Source organism: Fukomys damarensis, unplaced genomic scaffold, assembly GCF_012274545.1.
Source record: "Fukomys damarensis isolate Sample0158 unplaced genomic scaffold, DMR_v1.0_HiC HiC_scaffold_25, whole genome shotgun sequence".
Lineage (NCBI taxonomy): Eukaryota > Metazoa > Chordata > Mammalia > Rodentia > Bathyergidae > Fukomys > Fukomys damarensis.
Window position 1 is genome coordinate 23,001,864 of NW_022900937.1, and position 21,808 is coordinate 23,023,671.

The window sequence follows — 21,808 nt, forward strand, 5'->3', positions numbered from 1 at the left end:
TCTTGCCTTGCCTAATTTATTTGCTCTGCTGGGCCTTAAGGTGTTATGACTTTCATTGTATTTTTCTAGGATATTGTTTAGAATTGTTTGTAGTACTGGTTTGGTATTCATGAAGTTTCGCAGGTGTTCTTTGTCATGAAAGTATCTTATTTCCCCATTCATTTTAAAAGAGAGTTTTGCAGGATACATCAGTCTAGGTTGGAAGTTGGAAGTTGTTTTCTCTTCGGACTTGAAATACCTCATTCCAGGCTCTCCTTGACCTGGGGGTTTGTGTTGAAAGGTCTATTGTGGTTCTGATGGGCTTTCCTTTGCATGTGATTTCTTTCTCTGACTGTTTGCAGTATTTTGTTCTTCTATTGGGTTTCCGGGATCTTGACTGTTATATGTCTAGGTGTAGATTTTTTTTTTATTATGGCTAATTGGAGTCCTATATGCTTCTCTTATCTGTATATCAAATTCTTCCCCTCTGGGAAGTTTTCTGTCATTATTTCTGTGAACAGTTTTTTTTAAGTCATTTGTACTTTATCCTGCAACTTCATAGATTCTCATCAGTCTTATGTTATTCTTCTTTGTATCATCTAGGAGTTGTTGAATTGATTTCTCATGGTCCCTTACTGTTTTTAAGAGATCTCTCTTTTTCATGGTCATTGACTGCAATCCTATCTTCTATATCTGAAATCCTATCTTCACATTTGTTTCTCTTGCTGTGAATGCTTTCAACAGTTTTTAATCTCCTGTATATCTATTTGAATCTGTTTCATGGATTCCATTTCTTTCCTATGTTGGGCATTCATAGCTTCTATCATGGTCCTGAGCTCATCTATTTTTTGTCTGTTTCTTTTCTAGAGTCTCTAATCATGTCTTTCATTGTGCTCACCATCTCTGTACTTATCTGGGAAACTATTTCTGTTCTGAATTTTTCTAAAGCCTGATTGATCTATTTTGTTACTTCCTGTGCTATGAGTTCAGGGTGTCCTAGTGGTTGTCAGACTTTTCCACCTTGTTTCCCCTAGAATTTGCTGTTGGTGAACTGGAAGTCTGTATTTGTACCTTGCTTAAATGTTTGCTCATTTTTATTTTTGTTGTTGGGCTCTTTGGTTTAATTCCTGGGTTAGTACTTTGATCTTCCTGATATAGCAGTTCTTTAACTTTTGAGTCTCTAGTGACTCAGAGACACTAATATCATAAAGGACAACTCATTAAATCAATCACAACCCTTTAACCCAATTGATACAATCAGCAACACAATAGCATCAAGCACAGTTTAGAAATTGACCATTTGTAAACCATGTGAATTAAATCAAAATTGAGGACCAGCCCAAAGTGTTTATAGTGAATAAACTCTTCAGTATGGCAACTTCACCCTTCAGGATGGGGACTTAGAAGGAGTTGGGAGGAGAATAGATGGGTAAAAGAATAGAAGAAGGTTTCAAGTGAAGTCAGAGGACACAGAATGACCTCGCAAACTCTAGGAAACTGTTGAAGACAAGAGGGAAAGACACAGTGCAAGAACAAAGACAAGAATAGAACAACTTAACAGTAATAGGGAAGCTTTAAATTATATTCACTTTCCTTTGAAACTAATGACAATTGAGTGAAGGAAAATGAGAGAAGAAATCCTCATTAGGGAAGGAACAGGAACAAAAAGGGAGATGAAGAATACTGTGGGGGAGCAAGAGACTGAGCAGGAAAAAGGAAGGGAAAAAGAAGAATTTGAAGGATGGAAAAAAATAAAAATTTAAAAGGAAAAGAAAGAAAAATTTGAAGAGCCTTTTTCAGGGTATATCTCTGCTGTCACAGAAGACAACGTACTCAGCAATGTGCAGAACTAAGTCAATTAGTCTCAGCTAGCCAATGGCAGACCCCTGAGATACAGGCTGAATTCTGGCTGCAAGGCCCGAGGTGAGCTCCCTGACCTCTTGCAGGGTTGAACTCTGCAAGGTTCTTCTGCAGATTCCAGCTGCCCTTCCCCTGAAGATAGTCCAAGTTCTGATGGAAGGTGGTGATCCCTCCAACTTATCTCTACAGAGGTCTGATGTATCTTATCACGATTGTTCACTTCCACTCTATCTTCTGGAGCTCAGTAAAAAATGTCCTTTATGACCACCTGTGCCTCTGCAGTGTGGATCCAGGTACCAGCACAATCAGGAGGCCCAAGAGGACGAGGGGTGGGGGGATGCTGCAGTGGCTTCTGCGTGGCTTGGAGTTCCTCACCAGTCTGCTCCCTCATTTTTTTATTTTACAGAACACAGACTCGAGTTTTGGGTATCTAGCAGGTTGGGAGTTATAATACTTGCTTTGTTTGGATTGTTTTTGCTTATTTGGATTACTTGCTCTATATCATTTTTGGATTACTTGGTGCCCTATATCATCTGCATCACTTCCTACGCGTGCAGGCTGATCCATAAAATGAATCCCTAGCACTTGGGTTGCAAGTCACAGTTTATTTGTAATTGTGATGAAGACCCACTTATCCTCCGTAGTGGTGTATCAGTTTCTTCTCTAACAGCAATGTATGTGAGCGCCACTTTCCCATACACTGCCATCTGCAACTACAATTCTCTATTTTTGGGGAAAACAAGTTCCATCTTACTGAGAGTTTTAAGAAGACATAACAAATGCTTTGCCTAACTCACTTTTTTGTTTAAAAATAAAGAAAATGCTACTTTTGGTGATAAAATTGTTAAAATTTGCATCTTCAAGTTGACTCTTAAAATCAAATATCAAAGAATGAATCCACATTGCTTCCCCAGGAAGGAAATGTCTGTGGAAGTCACAGCTTTTCATACATAGATTTAGAAAGAGGGATTTGGGGAAGGCCTTTTTCAGAGTGCTCCCATGAGGGCAGAAGGGCCACTTACATGCAGTCTGCACACTACATGAGTGGGGCCTCTGGGTTAGTTTTGCTGGATGCTAACACAGTCTAGCCTTGGCTTCAGAAGGAAATACAAGGACATGACTGAGTCCGAGAGCTGCTGTACGCATTGGGTGGTCTGTTCTATGTAGTTGATGTTTACCCTTCCACCTTGAGGAGCCAGCTGCTGTCCTCCTTGAGACTTGTGCCCTCTACCGTCCTCTGAATGGTTTGTTGTTTCACACGGAAATGAACTGAACATTTAGTCCAAAAACAAATGGTCTTGAATTTCCCATTCATAAGAATCTGAAAAGAAAATTCATTGTGTATAGGGTTGTGCCTGCCAAATTCGTAAGATTAGTATAATAAACTCTTGTTTCTCAGGAACTAAAAAGTAATATTTTGGTGAATTCTAGAGGCATAGTAATGTATTTTTAGCAGATATGACTATGGACATTGACTCTCTGGGTTATTTCCTTTATTATGATATGAAAGATTAAGAAAAACCTTGGTTTGTCATGCAGAAGTGCACCAAGATACAGGGCCTTGGTGTGAAGGTAACCCCACAGTTGGTCCTCTCCACTGTGCATAAGTTATGGAATGAACAGGTACCCAGCCTGCTATAGCTATTCTTAGTTCTTTTCTGCTTCTGTTGCTAATTTTGCCTAATTATTTTGTTTCAGGAAGGGTTTTCACTCATTGGTAGCAAGAACTGGTTGAAGATTGTAAGACGAGTGGACTGCCTGTTGTTTGGAACAACGATAAAGGCAAGATCATGTTAACCATGTGGCCAACTATTTTTATGCTAGAATCATACTTCTCCCTGTGTGTTCACATGTGGGTATTGCCAGGGGTGGGTTGGGGAAGCTTCTCTGGAGATGAGATGGTTCTGAGAAGAATTTGCACCTTAAAAAAGGGTTTGGATCAAAAGCAAGGCAGGAGACAAAGGCTGTAGAGGCAGAAGTATAGGTGGTTGACTGCTTTGTCAGCATGAGTCTGATGGAGCTGCACCACATCTTGGCCCCCAAACATGGACTAGGAACAGGTGGAGGACAGCACTGTTCATTTGCTACAATTTAGATGTTCTTAAAGGTGTATATTTTTGAATACTTTTCTGAACATGTCTTTTCATTTCCCTGTTTAAAAACTTTTATTTGCTTTCTAGCTGTATTAATCATAAAGAATGATCTTATCAAAGAAACATGCAGACTAATCACCTGAATTACTTTCTTTCAGAATAATCATAAAAACCAATCTGTTAGCATTTACCGAGTAAATAATACTGAAGTGTTGTTGAAAGCTACTCATGTCTAATGGGCTCACAGATCTTAAGAACTAAATGAAGTCTTGAAGAGAGTCTCGTGCAGGGATATAGACCTGAGGTGCATCAATACCCAGGGGGACCCCAGAGTTTAGGGAGACTCTGAACTTGCAAAAGTTTTCACTGACTAAAGTTTGTCATCTCCTTCTGTTCTGATGTGGACAGCAGACCACAGCTTAGACCCTCTTATCAGTGGAAGTCACAGGTACTTTCATACCTAGTAGAGTGGTTTGAGGTGTCTCAGTGTCATTTATATTCATCAGACCTCAGAATTAGTTACTAGTAGTCCTGGTACCAGCTCTTTTTATTGGATGTTAATAAGGAAGCATAGGGCCGGTTTTTGGCTGAGTGGTTCCACTACCTGCCTTGCAAGCACAAGGGCCTGAGTTTGATCCCCGGTACCTAAAAAAAAAAAGAAAAGAAAAAAGAAAGACACCAAGGAGACATATATGCCATCAGTTTACAGATCCGTGTTTTAATATAATAAACTAACATATTGGGTTATGGGGCTTCTAATGCTAACTTTGGCTCTCATGGTGCCCCCAGGCATCCTGCTGTACAGGTGTGGTGGAACCCTGTACCATCGGCTGTAGAGTTGTGGTTCAAGCATCTTACAGGTGATGCAGCTCACACCAGTGTGAGCATTTCATGGGCTTCTTCCTCCTAGGAAGGAAAGCTGTGATTTTCGTGTGTGTGTGTGTGTGTGTTTGTGTGTGTGTGTGTGTGTGTGTGTGTGTGTGTGTGTGTGTGTGTGTGTGTGTGTGTGTGTGTGTGTAGGGCAATGTAAAAAGACAAGTACTTGTTTCCTCAAGGAGTCTGTATACCATGGAATTTCCTAAAAGTTCTTAAAACTGGAGAATAAGGTATTTTAAGGAAGGGTGAAGGCAACTTAACATGTAAACCACTACCTATAACACAGCAGTTCTGAGATCACCTCAAGTGGTGGAAACTGGGGACTATTTGGGGCAGTTCTGGCTCGTGGTATACTTGAAAACTTGCCATTTCATAGCAGGAAGCTCTTTCTGACTTTATGCCTTGCAAATAAATCTCACCAAGATTTTCAACCTACCATGGAGATTTTCAAACCCAGCAGCAGTTTTTCCACTGTGCCCATGGCAGTGAGGCTCAGGAGGAAGAGCAAACTCTCCAGTTTTCCTGATGGTAGTGGGTGCTTATCCTGCATCCACATGCACTGAAGTGATAGTTCTGGCTTCACATTATAAGTTTAAGTCCTGAGAATTGTACAGAAGTAAACATGGACCAACACCATCAGATTTCCCCATCTTTTTTTTTTTTTTTTTTGTACGAGGGATCAAACTCAAGACCTTGTGCTTGCAAGGCAGGTGGTGGAACCACTGAGCTAAATTCCCAGCTCTCCCGTCATTTTTTAACTACTCCCCAAAGAAACCTGAACCATCCAGACAGATTCCTCTGTGCACTCACATACACCTCTAGGCTTACGTACCATAACTGGTCTTGGATCTGCGCTCTGCTCATACACTTAACCTGTGTCTGTATGCTGTTGCTTAGTGACAAGACACCATTTTTGATGTGCTGTTACATACAGGGCTGCTTAGATAATTACAGAATCCGAATAGAAGTGGCTAATACAAAGCTACTTGATGTAGGTGTCTTCATACGGCATCTAAAGTAGGGGGAGTTAGAAATAGCTAATTAACTGTCAACAAGCAATCAGCTCAGTCTGAGAGAAGATTCTTAGTATCACTGTATGCAGGGTTACAGTTCTCTCATCAGTTCCTCCCTTCTTCAGGGAAAGCTAGCTTTTTATGACTCTTCACATACTGGGATCATCCATCCCAGAAAGAAATGGGCAAGGGCATGTCTCAAAAGGAAAACCCAACCAACCAGTCAGCATGAAAATATTCAACCTCACTTGTAATCAAAGAAGTAAAATTGTAAAAATCCATTGACCCAGAAGGTGGACAAATATTCAAAAGAGTAAGAACGTCCTGGGTTGGAGTTGCAGGGAATGGGCAGCTGCTCCCAGTAAGTAAACCAGCCCTGTTGCTGCAGGGCATGTGGCACCCTGACACAACAAACCTGCTTTCAGGCTTTTATCCACAGTGATGTTGGAGAAGTGGTAGTGTGTAATAGAAAGAAGGCAAGAGTAATCTCAGTGTCAGCAGGGGCCAGTTAATAAAAAGAATGCTCTTCAGCATTTAAAATGAATGAGGTGTACATCTATTTTATACACTGTTAAAAAGGATCTGGCTACAGACAGCAATGTAAAGATACACATACACAGTTCATATAACCTACATATTATGTATTATGTACATGACCTATAAAAATGAGTGTTTTCTGCTGTGTATATAATATGTACATATATTGGAACACTTCCTTTTCATATTTTCTTATTATTGGACAGGAGCACCTGCTCTTGTCTTGAGTCTACCATAAGTTTTCTAGAACCCAAAGGGTGGATTTCCTTGATGAATTTATTTAAACAGTAGAAACCATGAGTTGGAAAATCAAGAACCATACTTATTGGAACGTTTAGGATTTTCCCTGAAGTTAGAACTGTTTTCATGCTAGCAGTGTAATATATTTAATAAATGAAAATGATGCACTGTGCTAAACACCTGCATTTCTTTATGAAAGCAACTGAACAGAGAAATGGGAAGGAAAGGAAAGGGGAAAAAAAAGAATTAAGATGTGTTAAGTATATGCACCTATTCCCTGAGATGAATGTGTTATGTACTAATAAAAAGTAAATGAAAAAAAGAATTGAATGATGAACATTTTTGTAATGAAATGGTAGTAGAACCTTCAGCCTAAAACCAAAACAAACTGAATATACAATCCTGTTTGTGCTTTTATGTAGGCTGACTTGCCTGAACTACACAGAATATTAGACTAGAAGAGGAGCAAACTACTAAGTTAATGGTCTTACTGGGTCAGTTTTTTAAACTTACATTCCAATAACTTTGATGTAGTTGCCAGGTATTAAAGAAATTTTTAACCTCATCCTTTCCACCTCTGCTGTACTAAAGGGAAGTAATTCACATAGCACACTGTGGGCCACCCTCCTCTGTGCCAGAGTGGTGGTCCGGCCTCCTAAAGAGAAAGGCGCCCTGGGCTCTTAACGTGCAATACATCTCCTTTTAGCAGCCATCTCTTTCCTTCTCCCCAATGTCACTGAAGCTCACTGCACTCACTGCATTGCTCAATGTGACATCTACTGAGTGTGCTTTTTTACTTAGGTTAAAAAAATTCAACGAGCCAGGAAGAACTATGTGGTATTATCCTCAGATTTTCTGTTTAAGCAGTCTGCAGCCTTAAAATCTGTATTCCATAGCAAGATAACAAGGATCTTCCCCGCAGTGTCATGACCTTTCTCGCATTTATGGTAATGGGCTTTAACATTTTTGCTGTTGCTAGTTCCGAGTGAAATTAATTTCAGCATGAAGAACAGCTTCCAAAAAGGGGAAGAAAACAGATTGGCTTTTCTACAGCTACGCCAACAAGCATGGGTGACCTCTCTGCTACCCATACCTCTGCCCAAGCCAAGGGGCCAGTCCCAGAAGCCCCCACAGTAAATCAAAATCAAGGGTCTCTCAAATGACTTTTCACTTGTCAACAGAACAAGAGCCGCATGTTCCGCATACAGTTTGGTGGAGAGTCAAAGGAGCAGGCCCTGGAGCACTGCTGCAGCTGTGTGCAGAGTCTGGCCCGCTACACAACTGTTGAGGTGCCGGACAGTGTTACCCAGCCGAGTCCTGGCCTGCTGCGGGCAGGTGACCACCAAGGGAGGGACTGTGTGAAGAGCATCCCACCGCTGCAGCCTGGGGTGAGTAGGCGAGCACTGGCTACTCAGAGAACCCGGTGTGACACACCATGGGCACCCAGTCGCAGTGGGATCAGTAGGTCCACTGGGTTTGTAGCTCTAGAAATCTAATGTTCTGTAGCTTTTTAAATTTGAAGGTTGGTACTTACTATTTAAGTTTATAATCCTACCAAATAGATGCCACAAGGTTTGCTTAGAACAGTTCTCACACTGGCCCACCTTCCCCTGAAACCTTGGAATTTTCATTGCATAAGCATCTGCACCAATGGGATGAGAGCACTGAGCAAAGCTGTTGTCAGTACCGACCAAGTGGTGCCCCATGCCACCAGCTGTAATCTCTCACCAATCACTTGCAGCAGAAACCACCAGGACAGAATGGCCCAGCATCCTGCAGGACCCTGACAGTGCCTAAGTGGTGCTTGTGCTGGGAGCTGAACTTTCCTCCCACGGATACCACCATGGACACACTGGGGTCAGATAGGTGTGTGGTGAACATGTTCTCTGAAATGAAAGACATGAGCCTCTCACTTCCCCATAACAGAGAGGAAGCATCCAAGTGGAGTCTGAACCACATGAGCTTTGCACCTTCCTTACCCAGAACACTGTTCTGAGGCTGCTTGATGAACCTGACTCACTTTATGTAAATGTATGACGTGAGGCAATGTGTGAGGCAACACCTGGAAGATAGGTAGAGTTCAGTGAGCCAGTATCTCCCAGATGACTGATGCGTGCTGCTACAAAACTGAATATAAAGCTATTTCAAGTGTAAGATAGGCCAGTGGATTTTGATATAACACAGTATTTCAAATCTATTACCATGGTTTCAGATTCTGTGTTGCGACTAACCTTGGAGCAGCTACCACTTTGTTTTTGTGTGTCAAGAATACCTACAATTATGTTGTGAAAAGCCTGTTTTAAAATATTCCTCCCTTTCCATCTTCATGTGTGTAAAGGCAGATTTTCTTCATGGACTTTAGCCGAAACAACTTGCAAACAGCAGACTGCATGCAGAGGCAGGCGTAAGAATCAGTGACCTTCCAGTGAGCTAGATATTGCAGGAGTTACACATTATGTTTCAGAAAAGTTATTTTCATAAAATGTTAACATGATTTTTTAATTTTAAAAGAATATTTTAAATTGTTTTAATTTCTAATATAGATGCCAGATATACATGAATGCAAGTAAAGTCTTTGAGGGCCTCTGTAATTATAAGCTTATATATAAAGGGGTCTTGAGATCACAAGTTTGGAACTTAGTATAGCATTCCTTCCAAAAATACATATTCTAGCATTTTTCAGCAGACTCAAATGTGAGAATAAGCATGCATTTGTTTTTGGGGTAGAATTCCAGTTTCAAGAATTGTTTTCTTTTTGTACTGGGGATCAAACTTGGGACCTTGTGCTTGCGAGGCAGGTGGCAGAACCACTGAGCTAAATCCCTGGCTCAAGCAGGGTTTTTATTTTTCTACTTTTGAGAAATGATTCTCCAAACCCAATTTTTTCATTAATCCTGTTAGATCCCCTTAACTAAGACAGTTCATTTCTACTGCTTAATCACAGAATTTGTCATTCACAGCTTATCTCAGGTGAACAAGAATGAACATTAGTTTTTCTTTAAGCAGGTGCTACATTATTTCCTCTTCAATGTGTTTCATTTGCTAGCTTTTGGTGTTTTCCAACTCTTTCCCTCCCTTTGATCTTTTTTGTGAAGATGCTCATTACTCCTGCTACAATCTTTAAGACTCCCTTCCCTACAATGGAATCAGTGCTTTATTGCTTAGGAATCTTTGCCCTTTTAAATTTTTTTCAGTTTTCACTGGCCATTAGAGTCAGATTATGTACAGCATCCCCAATGCCTAGAGTGTGATCAGGACCCAGCATGGTCCCAGGATTTGGGAATAGGGACTGAATGACTTACAAAGGTAGACACATCAAGCTATCCAGTTATTTGCATATCCAAAAACACAAGCTAAATTGCATTTGTACTTTGTGGTAACACATTCAGGCTGAGAGCTGTGAGCTGGTGCAGCAGCAGAAGGCTTCAGCATGCTGATGTTAAAGGCTGTTCCCAGGGTCTAAGTAGAAATACCCTGTAAGTGGTTAGAAAACTTTGATGTCTTTTCTTGGATCTCCCCCTTTGAGGTTCTTTGGGATCTGTATTTTGGTGTTCTGAAAAATAAAGACAGTATGATGCTGGGCACAGACCACAGGCTTTGGAACCCAAGCAGATCTAGGTTGAATCATCGTTTAATTTCTTGATTGTACACAGCTAACAGTGAAGCCCATGTAAGAGGCACAGAGCACAATGCTAAGCCAATGTGACCTCAGTCACATTACCCATTACTGTTACTGGCAGCACTCACATTTTCACACTTGCCTTCACTTGTACACAAATCAGCATCCAGGTCAAAGACCTAAGTAACAAGAGTCAGAACCTCCAGAAGAAGATCCAGTGTTTGAAGCCCCTGGATTCATTCCCCTGGGTGCAGCATGTTAAAGCAGGACAGCTCAGTTGTCCTGAATGCAGAACATTCCTAGGTTGGCTTTAGTGGCTGGGCACAAATTTGGTATCACGCTCCCTACCTTTTGAATGGCGGGGCGAGTGGGAGTGGGGGTGGGGTAGGTTCAGGTCATGTTGTTGTGCCCATAGATTCAGATGTGTCCTTTTTCCAATACAGTATATTTTTAGTCTAAAATAGTTCCCTTTGCAAATTGGGATAATTTCATGTCTATTTCCTGGCTCATGTTTTAGTTTTACTTTTCCTCAGCCATAATTTTGTTAATTGTGGCCCAATCAGGTGTTTCTTAACCTGAGGATTCTTGAGGCAATCCAGCCCACCCCAGAATGGGAGGTGGGAAACAGGAAGGAAGCTGGCAGTTAGCCGATGAACTTACCTTTGTGAGCGCAGAAGATCCAGAAGAGCCTGCTGTGTGCTGAGCCTTCCTTCCTTTCTGCCCTTGGTGAGGTGAACTCCCAGTCTCCTGGGCCAAGTCACATGGTTGTATATTTAGTGGCTGTGGCACAGGATTTTAGCTAACGTCATTTTCAGTATAAAGGATACCATGGGCTGAACTGCTGTGTGTCCTAGGAAAGCATCAGTTACCGGAGTAGGAAGGATTGCTGCACTAGAGTGCAGCTTAATTTCACAGATGAGGAAACTAAAGAAACTAACAGAAATAGAGCTTGTCCAAGGACTCCTCTGACTGTAGGGTCCCTTGGCCTTTTGGCCTACTTTGATTTTAATATTGTTTTTTTGTTGTTGTTCTTTTCTTCCGTTGTCCCTCCACTACCTCTTTTTTGATGCTTCCCAGTCTAGTTTTCTGCTACCTGTGGATTAGCAGCATCAGCACCCATACAAGACAGAAGACACAGTTGGGTATTGTCTGCCTGTCAGATGTGCTACTGATGCCAACAAAGGCACCCTCAGGAGGACCTTGCTCTCTCCCCTTCTCACACTATCAGCTCACTCCTGGTACTGGGAGAACTAGCACCTGCAGCCATGAGGCTAGGGAAGGAGGAGCAATAGGGACCTTGCACCTCCACTCTCTGTGGGAAGCACCCTGTGTTCTACTGAAGACAATGCCTCATGGCTGGCACCCACGCTTCTTGCGCTGCAGGATGAGCACCCTTGACTTGTGTAGTGCAGGCCAAGCTGTGGGTTCCTGCAGAGCAGTCTCCATCTTGTGCCACACAGCTCCCATCCCCGCTCAGTGTCTGCTGTAATAGTGTAGAGAATGGACACAATTACAAGGTTTTTTCCCCCGACTTTACACTTTCTAGTTCACATCAGAATACATTTTGGCCATTAGCAGCAGGGCTTGAGTACATAGCTGCCATGACACTCTGCTTCCTGAGTGCTGGACTTGATGCCCAGGTGGGCCTCTGGACAGGCCACCGGCTATGGTCCCTTGCTGTGATAGGTGGGCAACCATCATAGGGTACATAGGGTAGGCCTCTGTTGAGAAGAGTTAAAAGATTGCTTTTACAGGTCTTTTTTCTTTGAAGGCCAAGTCCTGTGCCGCCATTCTCCATTCGTCTGTGGTGGTTACCATTCTTCTGACGAAATGTTATCTTACTCCAGCCCTACCAGGACCTGGAACAGGGAAAACATGTGGCTGCTGGTATTGATGCTCCAGAAGGAAAGACCTCTGTAGCACAGTTAGCACAGGTAGGGGCTTTTTTGTATATCTGAAAACAGTGGTCTTTAAGGACTTGTATTCCTCTGTTCATGCTTGAGAATGTAAATCTAATATGCACGTTGATAGTTGATAGGAGGTGGTACAGTGTGACAGACCATTGTCTTTTACCCTGGTGGAGACTGGACAGAAGAGGGGAAGACGAGTTGAATGTGAGATAGCGATTTATTCACCATTTTCCCAGAAAGAATTAACTTTAGAAAGGAAATTTGGGAATTATTCAGAAACATGCAGGTGGATTTGGAGTTGGCTTTGCAGTGATTTCTTAGGACACTGTTCAGTGTGGACACCCAGGAAGACACAGCTGAGCTACTTCAGACCGTGTAGTAGGTTGCCACCACCAGAGTCCCACAGAACCTCTAGGTTCACTGTCGTGGTTGCAGTGGTGGCCTCTGTCTACTCTGTGGGAGCTTTGTGGGTGCTCACTCCGCGGATTTACTAAGCTATGCTAACAGTGGTACCAAAAAGGAACTCTGTATTTTCTCCATCTGGCTTACCACTAACTCAGAGAATAAAGAACTCAAGAGGTGAGGAGATCTGGGCTGGGGATGGTGGTCGGTGGCAGAGCATGTGCTTCATTAGCACGCATCATGCTCTAGGTGCAATCTCCACATCATGTTTGTTTCTTTTAAAAACCCTGGACTGTGCCAAAAAACCACTGTGCTTCTGTGTCCAGGAGCAGCATAGACTTGATAATGCTCCCATTTGCACTGGGGTTAGGAGTTGAATCAGATCAGAGTGGTTGAGGACACCAGGCTGTAAAGAGATTGAGGAAACAATGAGTGATGCCTTACTGCAGTTTACTTGTAATACAGAAGAACTACATACAAATGAGAACAGGCACAAGACTCAGAGCTCTTATGTTCCTTGTTTCCTCTAACCTTTTGGAAAGCAGTTTAGCACTATGTATCATATTACTCATTATTCCCTTTCAGCGACACACAAACAGTATCAGGCAGTTCATTTGATAGGAGCTGAGGGGCTGAAGTGCAGCATAAGCATAGATGGGATAAGATTGTAATCAGTAAGTGATGTTGGTCCATGCCCCCTGTTTAAAATGCTACAAAATAGCAAGATGATTCCTTTTCTGTAACACTGTTTGGGAGTGCAGTGTTAGCAGTGGCCCTCCCTGCTATGGACAGGCTCCATGTTATTTTCATTTTCTTCTTTAGGCCTTTAAGCAGAGTCTGGAAGGCAATCTGAATTTAGAAAAGGAAAATTCTATTACAGCTCCTAGACAGAGGGCAGTTGGATACTTAAGCACTAAACTATGCCATGCAGGGACCGGGGATTTAGCTCAGTGGTTCTGCCCACCGCCTGCCTCACAAGCGCAAGGACCCAAGTTCGATCCCCGGTACCAAAATAAATTAATTAAAATAAACTATGCCATGCACAGGAAGGGAATTAAACCACATACTTCATAGAATTCATGTGCGGACAAAGTGGATCCTAGCAGAGCTGCAGCCCACTGTCAACATAAGAGTCCCAGAGGGTCCAGGTTGTCACTTCTCAGGAATGCCAAGCAAAGCCAGACTTTTTAATTTTAAGGTCAACTAGTTTTAAAACACTGTAGGACACCAAAGCAAACATACAGATGATAAATAAGCCTATGAAGAGATGCCTTGCACTGTTAGCGATTAGGGAAGAACAAATTATAACCGCTAATTAAAGAGTATTCTTTTTTGCTTGTAACAGACTCTTCTTGTGTTGTCCCTGCAGTCTGTCCTGGCATCCAAGGAGCTGCCCCTTGCCTATCAACAATCTGCATGGAGTGTGGAAGAGTTAGGCCCTTTCCTACGCCTGTGCCTCATGGACCAAAACTTTCCAGCATTTGTGGAAAAGGTAGAAAACGAACTTAAAAAGCTGACAGGGATGAGAAATTAAGACTTGATGAATCTATAAAAACTAAGCAACTTTCAAGTGTTGAAAAAGTATTATTCCAAACACCTTTTATCAATATTTTATTGTTAAAAACAGGTGAATCCACTTTTTATACACCATTGCACTTCAACAATTACACAAAACACAAGGACATGCATCTACAGTTACGTACTGCATGAGAACCCGGTCAGGTTATAAAATCTACCATCAACCATTAAATCAATATGAAAAAGTACAGTGTCAAACCGAAAGTATAACTACTTGCATAGAATCTCATCATGCTATAACATGTCAAGGTCAATGAAAACAAAAGGTAAATTATAAAAGTCTGCCTTGACTGAATGTACAAGAGTAAGGGTCAACATATCAGTGCAAAAGGATTTAAGAATTTACAGATTTAAACAAAAGAAAAAATAGTTACTTAAAAAGCAATCATACATATTATATACTGCAATTCATTATATCCATTCACTGGACTGTGCCAGCTTCTTAAAAGTCATAGATTAAGCCCTTAAATTACAGACTTCAGTTTATATCACTTATCTTTAGGTACCAGAACTGCACAGTTTCCTCATCCAACAACATACAATAAGGAATGAATATCGGCAGCTTAAAAATGGAACAAGCATTTATTTTGGATTTCTCCCACCCCAAAAAATATAAATATAGATATATATATTTATATACTGTATATATCTGTAGGTTTGCTGTACTTTACAAAAATGTACCACTGGATGGCAGCAGTGCACTTTAGAGCTTTGCCAATTTAACAGCTGCATTAAGTAAAAAATGGTGCATGCATGATCTGATCCTCCGAGGACCTTTTCACTTCTATTTAAATATTTTAACAAAGGGAAAAAAGCAACATTCACAGCACATCAAGCCCAAAAATAGTTTACACCTTCTACACTGAAGCATTGTTTAGAATGTACCTGGCTAGGTCACCCTTACAGGAGAGGCTAAATAAGGCATGCTTTAGACGGTCATTGTGGTGTTGCTCACTTGAAGGAGAGAGACCAAAGAGGTCCAAGCAGAAAATTGAGCAGGTCATGATGCCACCAGTTTCAGGAACCTAAAGATCTATAAAGAAAGGAAGTATTTGGAAATTAAAAGGGAACAAACATGTGCTGTCACTCAGGACTACACTAAGTGCCCCATAAAATAAAGCTCTGATTCCAGCAGCATGCGCGGGGATGTGGTATAAAATTCTGATCTCCGTGTGCCTCTGCAGATGATACTCTGGCCCCGTGCTTCCTGGCCACCATTTTTGATTTGCCCTCTGAAGCAAAGCAGTGATCACAGGCTTCTGACAATAATCCACTTTCTGACTATTGCTTTCTTATCTCTTTTTAAAGATGTAAGTAAATGGTAGTGCAAAGTATTTATTTTGAAACACAGTTTTGAAATGACTTTTATGTGTGAACTAAGGCAGCTGAAGAATGTTGCTTTCCAGCCACTATACTCAGCAAGCAGAACTTGTTCATCAGTATCAGCTACTCGGAAATAAAGTTCAAAGGTCTAACCATATAACACCAACTACTGGAGAACTGATAGCAAGGTCAACAGAGGCACAACTCATTTGAATACAGTTTTTAAAATCTCTACAGAAGGCCATACTTACATTGTAAGCAGTACTTAATTTGTGTTTCTCTGGCGCAAGTTTTTGTCTTTGTGATTGTTGGTAGAGTTGGTTTTCCTTTGGGGGAAAAAATTGCATTACATGAGTTAAACTAGTTACAAGGTTTGAAAGTTACAGATGGAAATACAGGGCTCTTTCACTTACTGCACAACATCAGTGCCTGACAACAGTCTTAAAGCAGCCTCACACCTCCCCTTAAGAGAGCTTTTGACTCCCAAGGCAGATAACACGCAGAGGTAACTTGCCTTCTGATTTTGCAGCTGATTCAAAGTGAGGTTAACTTTTACTCTACTAAACACCATTACTTAACTGACAGAGAAGACAGTCATTAACTGGCTGTGCGATGCCCTTCACTAACGTGGACATTGCCTGCCTCATGCTGCTTTGTCCCCAGCTCTAAGAGACTGCCACTATTTGATTCCAAGCTTGCAGCTCCATCTCATCACACCAGAAGTTGTTAATGAGGCTGGAGTTTATCCATGTTACTGTCCAGCTTGAAGTGAGCTTGGCCAAAACATGCGGCATCATTAAAACACTGGTCACTTCCCCTATGTTATCAATTTAAGTATACAGAGCAGACAACATTTTAACCATTTCTGCGTAGTGTCCCATCTGTACAGCTAAAACAAGACGGCAACCTGCCTTGGAAATCAAATGGTCTTGAGTTAGAACTATCAGGCTAGAAGTCTTCACTGCAACATTAGACTCACTGTCTTCCCCACTCCGTTTAACTCAACTATAAATACAACATAATTCAATCAAAAACTGTGAAGTTCAAGTCCACTAAAGTACTTACATTGGTCCAGCTGGTTCATCATCTATGTGAGCGTTCAGTTTTTAATATGCCATGAGAGATAAAAGAAAGGAGGAAAACTGTTAGATTCTGCATAAGGGTTAGCAGGACAACAAACTGCAAGTGGCAAACATGGCTATTCATTGCGTTTAGAGGCCATTCCGTCTGGAGGTGCAAAACACTCATGGAGTTGTTATTTCTAGATTCAAGTTTAATGGCAGGTATGTTGGTTCAATGGTTTTAGTTAACACTTTGAATGCTTGTCATGAAAAACTGCAACTGTAGCGGACAGATAGGCTGCATTATCATCATACTCATCTTGTCCCCAAGTTCCAGTGGTTCACTCTTAAAAAGATGAGAAGACAAACCAACATTTCAGTTGTAAAATCCTGCTGTTTGTTTTCTTGTGGTGAACACATGCAGTTTTAGCTCCATCCTACACTGGTATGTGGATGTGTACATTCTGTCCTTTTAGCCACACATCCTCATTTCCCCAAAAGGCACCCTGCTTTTCTTGCTGTTTGTGATCATTGGGAGTCTTAGTCTGGAAAATGAGGCTGAGGACGAGGAAGCTGTAATAGTTTAACCAACTACAGAGTCAGCCACGCCAGCAACAAGCACCAGATGTTCTGCGCCACACCGTGGAGAGCTCACAGTGACAGCCCTCCAGAAAAGACTTCAGATAGAAAAGTCAGGCTTGTTCTTGTGTACTGGCCAAAACCAGAACAGCCATGAGATTTTTTTTTTTAATTTTATGTGAACTTAGCCTTTTAAAATTGGTATTTATGTTTCTGGTTTATAAGCTTTTCCTGTTTCAACTAAGGGCAACTTGGTCCCTTTTCAGCAGAGATAAAAGGGGAGGAAACAAGTAAGTGCTCTTAGTTTGCTTTTACTATATATAAGTATGGTGGACGAAAGGATTCAGAAGTTTGCACGAAAGGTGTCTAGAAAACCTCTCAGCAGGATTCCACAAGAGGGCTTGGTGCACATGAAGCAGTTATGAGGTTACAGTCTCAGTGGAGGCATCTGCAGGAGCACACGTCAGGAGTAATGTCTGTCCCAGGGAGACATTGCTCCACCTGTTCCTTCCAGGCAACGAAGAGGCAAAGCCACTGCCAGCACACACAGTGACTGGAGCAAAAGAGGATTTCAAAAAAAAGGGGGGGTGGGAAGGAAAAAAATTAACCACAAACCAACAACTCATCAGCCAAAACAATAGGCTAGCGACACACCAGTGTCCACAAATCCATTACTAACAACAGCACACTATCAAACAGGTACAAAGAACAAACTAAGACTTGAGGACACCCAGGACGTGTGTATGTGTGTGTGCAGTGAAGAGTTACAAAGACACCAAGTACTGAGACACACAAGCCCAGCCTAAACCCTCCCTGCACAGCGGCCTGCTGCTCAGCGCCTGGCCAAGCCAGCTCTACTACATGCTATGAGCTAAGCATCTTAGGGAGCTAAAGACAACGACACAGGAGCAAACTTGCAGTATTTTTAGTGCTCTGGCTGTGCACCCAAAAATACAAAATTCTAATGCAAGAGGAATCAAGGATATCACCAATCTACTCCCAACTTTAAAAAGTGGAGGAGAGAGAATCACAATAGCAGGCTAATCTTTTCCAAGTAGGACCCTATAGGCACCAATCCAAGCACCTCAGACCTCCTTTTGCAGAGGTCTGATCTGGTGGCTGCTCAGAAATTTCACTATTCAACCTGACAAGCTGCTCACATGCAAGGGGCTGCATGTTGGATTTTAGCCATAGTGCCTGTGGCGTAGCCATGCCTACAAGTGGGAGGAGTTGTGCTTCCCAAGAGTCCCTCTCCCCAAAGCCACTTTCACAACGAGAACAAAGAAAAGAGCCTCGTCTCCCTCCACTCCTGCACTGAGTCACTACCTGCAGCACCTCTCTCCTTTACAGGTCACACAAAAAAACAAAAAAAGAAAAAGGTGACTTGGCCCCTGATAGGGAAGAGGAGAGAGAGGGAGAGAACAGAACTACAGAAAAAAAAAAAAAAAAAAAAAAATGAAAAAAAAAAAAAAAAAAAAAAAAAAAAAGTATGAAAATCAAAGTAAATGAAGATTAAACAGCAAACTGAAATCCAAATTAGTTGTGAAAGTGAATGAAGTAAACTTGAAAGTGTTAACATCATGAACTGTGCATTGTATAGACTGAAGCGGAGATTAAACAAACTCCAAAAGCATGCATATCGCTCACTTACCACCATGTTTTAAGGGTTTGATGCAATTGAGGGGGGAAAAAAAAGAAGTCATAGTAACCGATAAATATCAACATATCCCAAACCCTCAGGCCAAAGATAGGGACCTTAAACAATGACAGGTTCTTTCCACCTAGGGACTACACAGAGCCATGTCTAGAAGAGGAAGAGGACGAGGGCAGGAAGGATAGAGACAGATGCCTCTGGAGTCCGCCTGTCCAAAGCGGAGTTCCTGGCAGAGCCAGTGCACACTTGTATCTTCAGGTTCCTTTTTCCCTCGCCCCACCTCTGGGACCCACCCTGCAGCCTAGAAGGTGCTCTGCGATGCCTAGTAAAGAGCACTGCCTGGCACAATGTCACCTCCAAAAAGATGGCTTAGAGTCAGCATGACCAAGAGCTGACTCTGGTCAGAGCTCCTCTGCCAATGCATTCACTTCAAAGAAGATGGACTTTTGTGGTTCTCAAGCCACTTCAACTTTGCCTGATCTCAGAGTAGCATTAAACCCAAGGGAGATAGTTACTTCCAGTTTCCTCTCATTTGGTCCTATGGCATTTTCTCTGTAGGGTAATTTGTTACTGACCCAGACGGCCCAAGGGTGAAGAGATGAATGTGTTTTGCACATCATTTTACAGTCACATGCCTCCCCTACTGTAAAGCTTCCTATGTACCAAACACTTTGACCAACTAATAGATTTTCAACATTGTGACTGCTTAAATCTGAAGTATGTAAATGAGTTTGATACATCAGACTCATCAAAAAAGTTAATTCACCCCAAACTCTGAAGGATCCCTGTGACTTATGAGAATCGTACCAGCATGAAAAACAGGAAATTCTTTGATTCTAGCACTTCTTTTTCTTAAATCAGTTCCTCCTGCTATGTTAATTTAATGTCTGTGAGGTCACTAAAACATCCAGCACAACTGAAACCCCAGTGGCTGGGCAGTATCACTGCATCTCCCAGCGGGTGGGGAGGGAGTCCAAGAGCACACACACACAGCTGCTCTTTTTGTTCGGTCAGCACCCAGGAGCGAGTCTGCTCCCAGCCAGAGTCCAGCTGTACCATGGATGGAAGGCTAAACTGGTTCAGAGAACAGAATCAGTGAAAAACCAAAGCTGTTATTGGGCTCTGTGATTCACTATTCCTAACGATAGCAGATGCCTAAAAGTCAACTGTGAGACTCATGTGTACCATGGCTGCTGCAGAGGCCAGGAGCTAACCGAACCCCCACCCTGTCCAGATTCGGGGAGGGGGAATTCATCACAGCTTTTCTAGCGAAACCCATTTAAACTCTAAATTTAAATGTGTGTGTGTGTGTGTGGTTTTTTTTTTTTTTTTTTTTGGTACCGGGGATCAAACTCGGGACCTTGTGTGGTAGGCATTGGAACCACTACGCTAAACCCCTGGCCCCTAAATGTGTGTTATTTTTATACTTTTGTATTCTCCACTTAATGCTTGTCTAGTAAAGGGATGGGTTACCAAGAATCCATAGACTGCCCAACATATGAATATTGTGAATTCATATAAAAAGGCTCAGGGAGTCTGAAATGAGCAAGAGGTCTTGACATTAAAGCACCTATGCAGAAGTGAAAAAAGTATGTCAGGCCTCCCAAAGAAATTTCCATTTCCACAGTGACATAAATAAGCCAGCACTTTAACACTTCTAACTCTCCAAGATTATATCAGAATGTGTGTGTCTTCCTTCCAAAAGAGTGTACATATATACATCTCCATGTAATTTTGGGAAGAACACAATTGTCTTGCCTGTGAATGTAATCAGAGTTGAGGGGAAAAATGCAATGTAAGGAAAGCCCCTGAAGAACCAACTTTTAAAACGATTACTTCCAGGAGGGAGGGAGGGCAGGGAGGAGTTTAAGAGAAAGAAATAGATGAAGAAACTATGAGATGGAAAGGCTGAGGCAAGGGCAGGTATGTGGAGATGGAGCTGGCTGGCAGGGACAGAGAAGGCAGATGCTGCAGTCATTTCAGCATCACTGTTTTTTTTTTTTTTTTTTTTTTAACCCCAGTCCAACCAAAGCAAGGAAATAAAAGCTGTTAGCTAGCTTTAAAGTATTCTCCCAAGAGAGCCTGCAGTCATGTCTTTTAAGTAGGGTCCATTCACTGCCTCTACTAACTTAAGAGCTTAATAGTGGTTCAGAAGACTGGCTGGCCACAGATATCCCCTGTAACAAAACTGGTACCTCCTTTGAATTCAATAGCCAATGAACACTTTTTTAAAAAGTCAGCTTTGTCCCTGGGCAGGTGTGCCTGTACTTATCAAAACTGATCCGAACCACTTCTCAAGTCTCAACCTGAACACATGCCACATTTGCTGACACAGTATCCTCATCAACAAAGGGGCCTCTGTGAAGAAACTAGCACAGCTGGGGGGGGCATGCTAATTATTGTGTCATTCTTGTGACAGACAGCAGCAACCAACCTTGTCTTAAAACTTTAAAAATTAGGTTCTGAAATCTGTGCCCATTTCTCATCTAATCCCTATAAAGGGCAGAATGAGGAAGGCAGTATTTGGCAAAGCTGAAGCATTCTGAGGGGTGAATCCCCTTTACAGGAATGAGATACAAACTGTTCCCCAAGGGCAGAGCTACAAACATGTAGGAGACAGGCCTTGCTCTCTCCATTTACTCTCTGGTTAAATATAGGTGTGCTCTCTCTCAGGAGTCTAATATGCAGCAGAAAAGAAAAAAAAATTGGAAGGGGAAAAAAAAGTAACACAAAAATCCCAGGAATACAGATTCACTCATAGAACAAGAAGTAAAACTTCTGCGGACAGCCTTGTTGCAGGGAAGTAGATCACTTTGCAAAGTCCTTCTGCTTCCAGCTGACAACTATCTGGCCCACCATCCAGCTCACTGCTGAGAACATCTGGAGGGATGCCCACCAGGCCTCCCTCAGGCATCATCAGTGTCAACAAAATACCTCTTTCCAGCCTCAGCACTGACAACCAAGTGCAGGCAAGGGAATTAGCGGCCAAGAGGAAAAAGGCACACAGTGGGTTGTACTCTCCAATGTGTCCTTGCAGAGTCTCGTGGCAGTGGCATGCCTCTGAGGCAAGCTCTTTCCAAGGGA

At 42.1% G+C, this 21,808-nt stretch overlaps 2 protein-coding genes across 4 annotated transcripts in view; one reads left to right on the forward strand and one right to left on the reverse strand.

Moving 5' to 3' along the window:
* Positions 1 to 14,462, forward strand: part of Rec114 (REC114 meiotic recombination protein) — a 77,809-nt gene extending 63,347 nt beyond the window's left edge. Inside the window, exons 3-6 of one of the 2 annotated variants that reach the window (XM_010627044.2) lie at positions 3,538 to 3,621; positions 7,780 to 7,986; positions 12,065 to 12,151; positions 13,899 to 14,462. In XM_010627044.2, the coding sequence (XP_010625346.1) occupies positions 3,538 to 3,621; positions 7,780 to 7,986; positions 12,065 to 12,151; positions 13,899 to 14,063 (543 nt within the window). In that variant the 3' untranslated portion in view covers positions 14,064 to 14,462. The remainder of the gene's footprint in view (positions 1 to 3,537; positions 3,622 to 7,779; positions 7,987 to 12,064; positions 12,152 to 13,898) is intronic. The other variant, XM_033756249.1, reaches the window with a different exon arrangement.
* Nptn (neuroplastin) overlaps positions 12,835 to 21,808 on the reverse strand; it is a 32,082-nt gene continuing 23,108 nt past the window's right edge. The window contains exons 6-9 of one of the 2 annotated variants that reach the window (XR_780798.3): positions 16,496 to 16,517; positions 15,682 to 15,756; positions 14,993 to 15,140; positions 12,835 to 12,935 (exon numbers count right to left, since the gene is read on the reverse strand). Coding sequence is in view for 1 of the 2 variants with exons in the window: in XM_010627072.3 (XP_010625374.1) it covers positions 15,696 to 15,756; positions 16,496 to 16,517 (83 nt within the window). In the remaining variant the exon portion in view is untranslated. The remainder of the gene's footprint in view (positions 12,936 to 14,992; positions 15,141 to 15,681; positions 15,757 to 16,495; positions 16,518 to 21,808) is intronic. The other variant, XM_010627072.3, reaches the window with a different exon arrangement.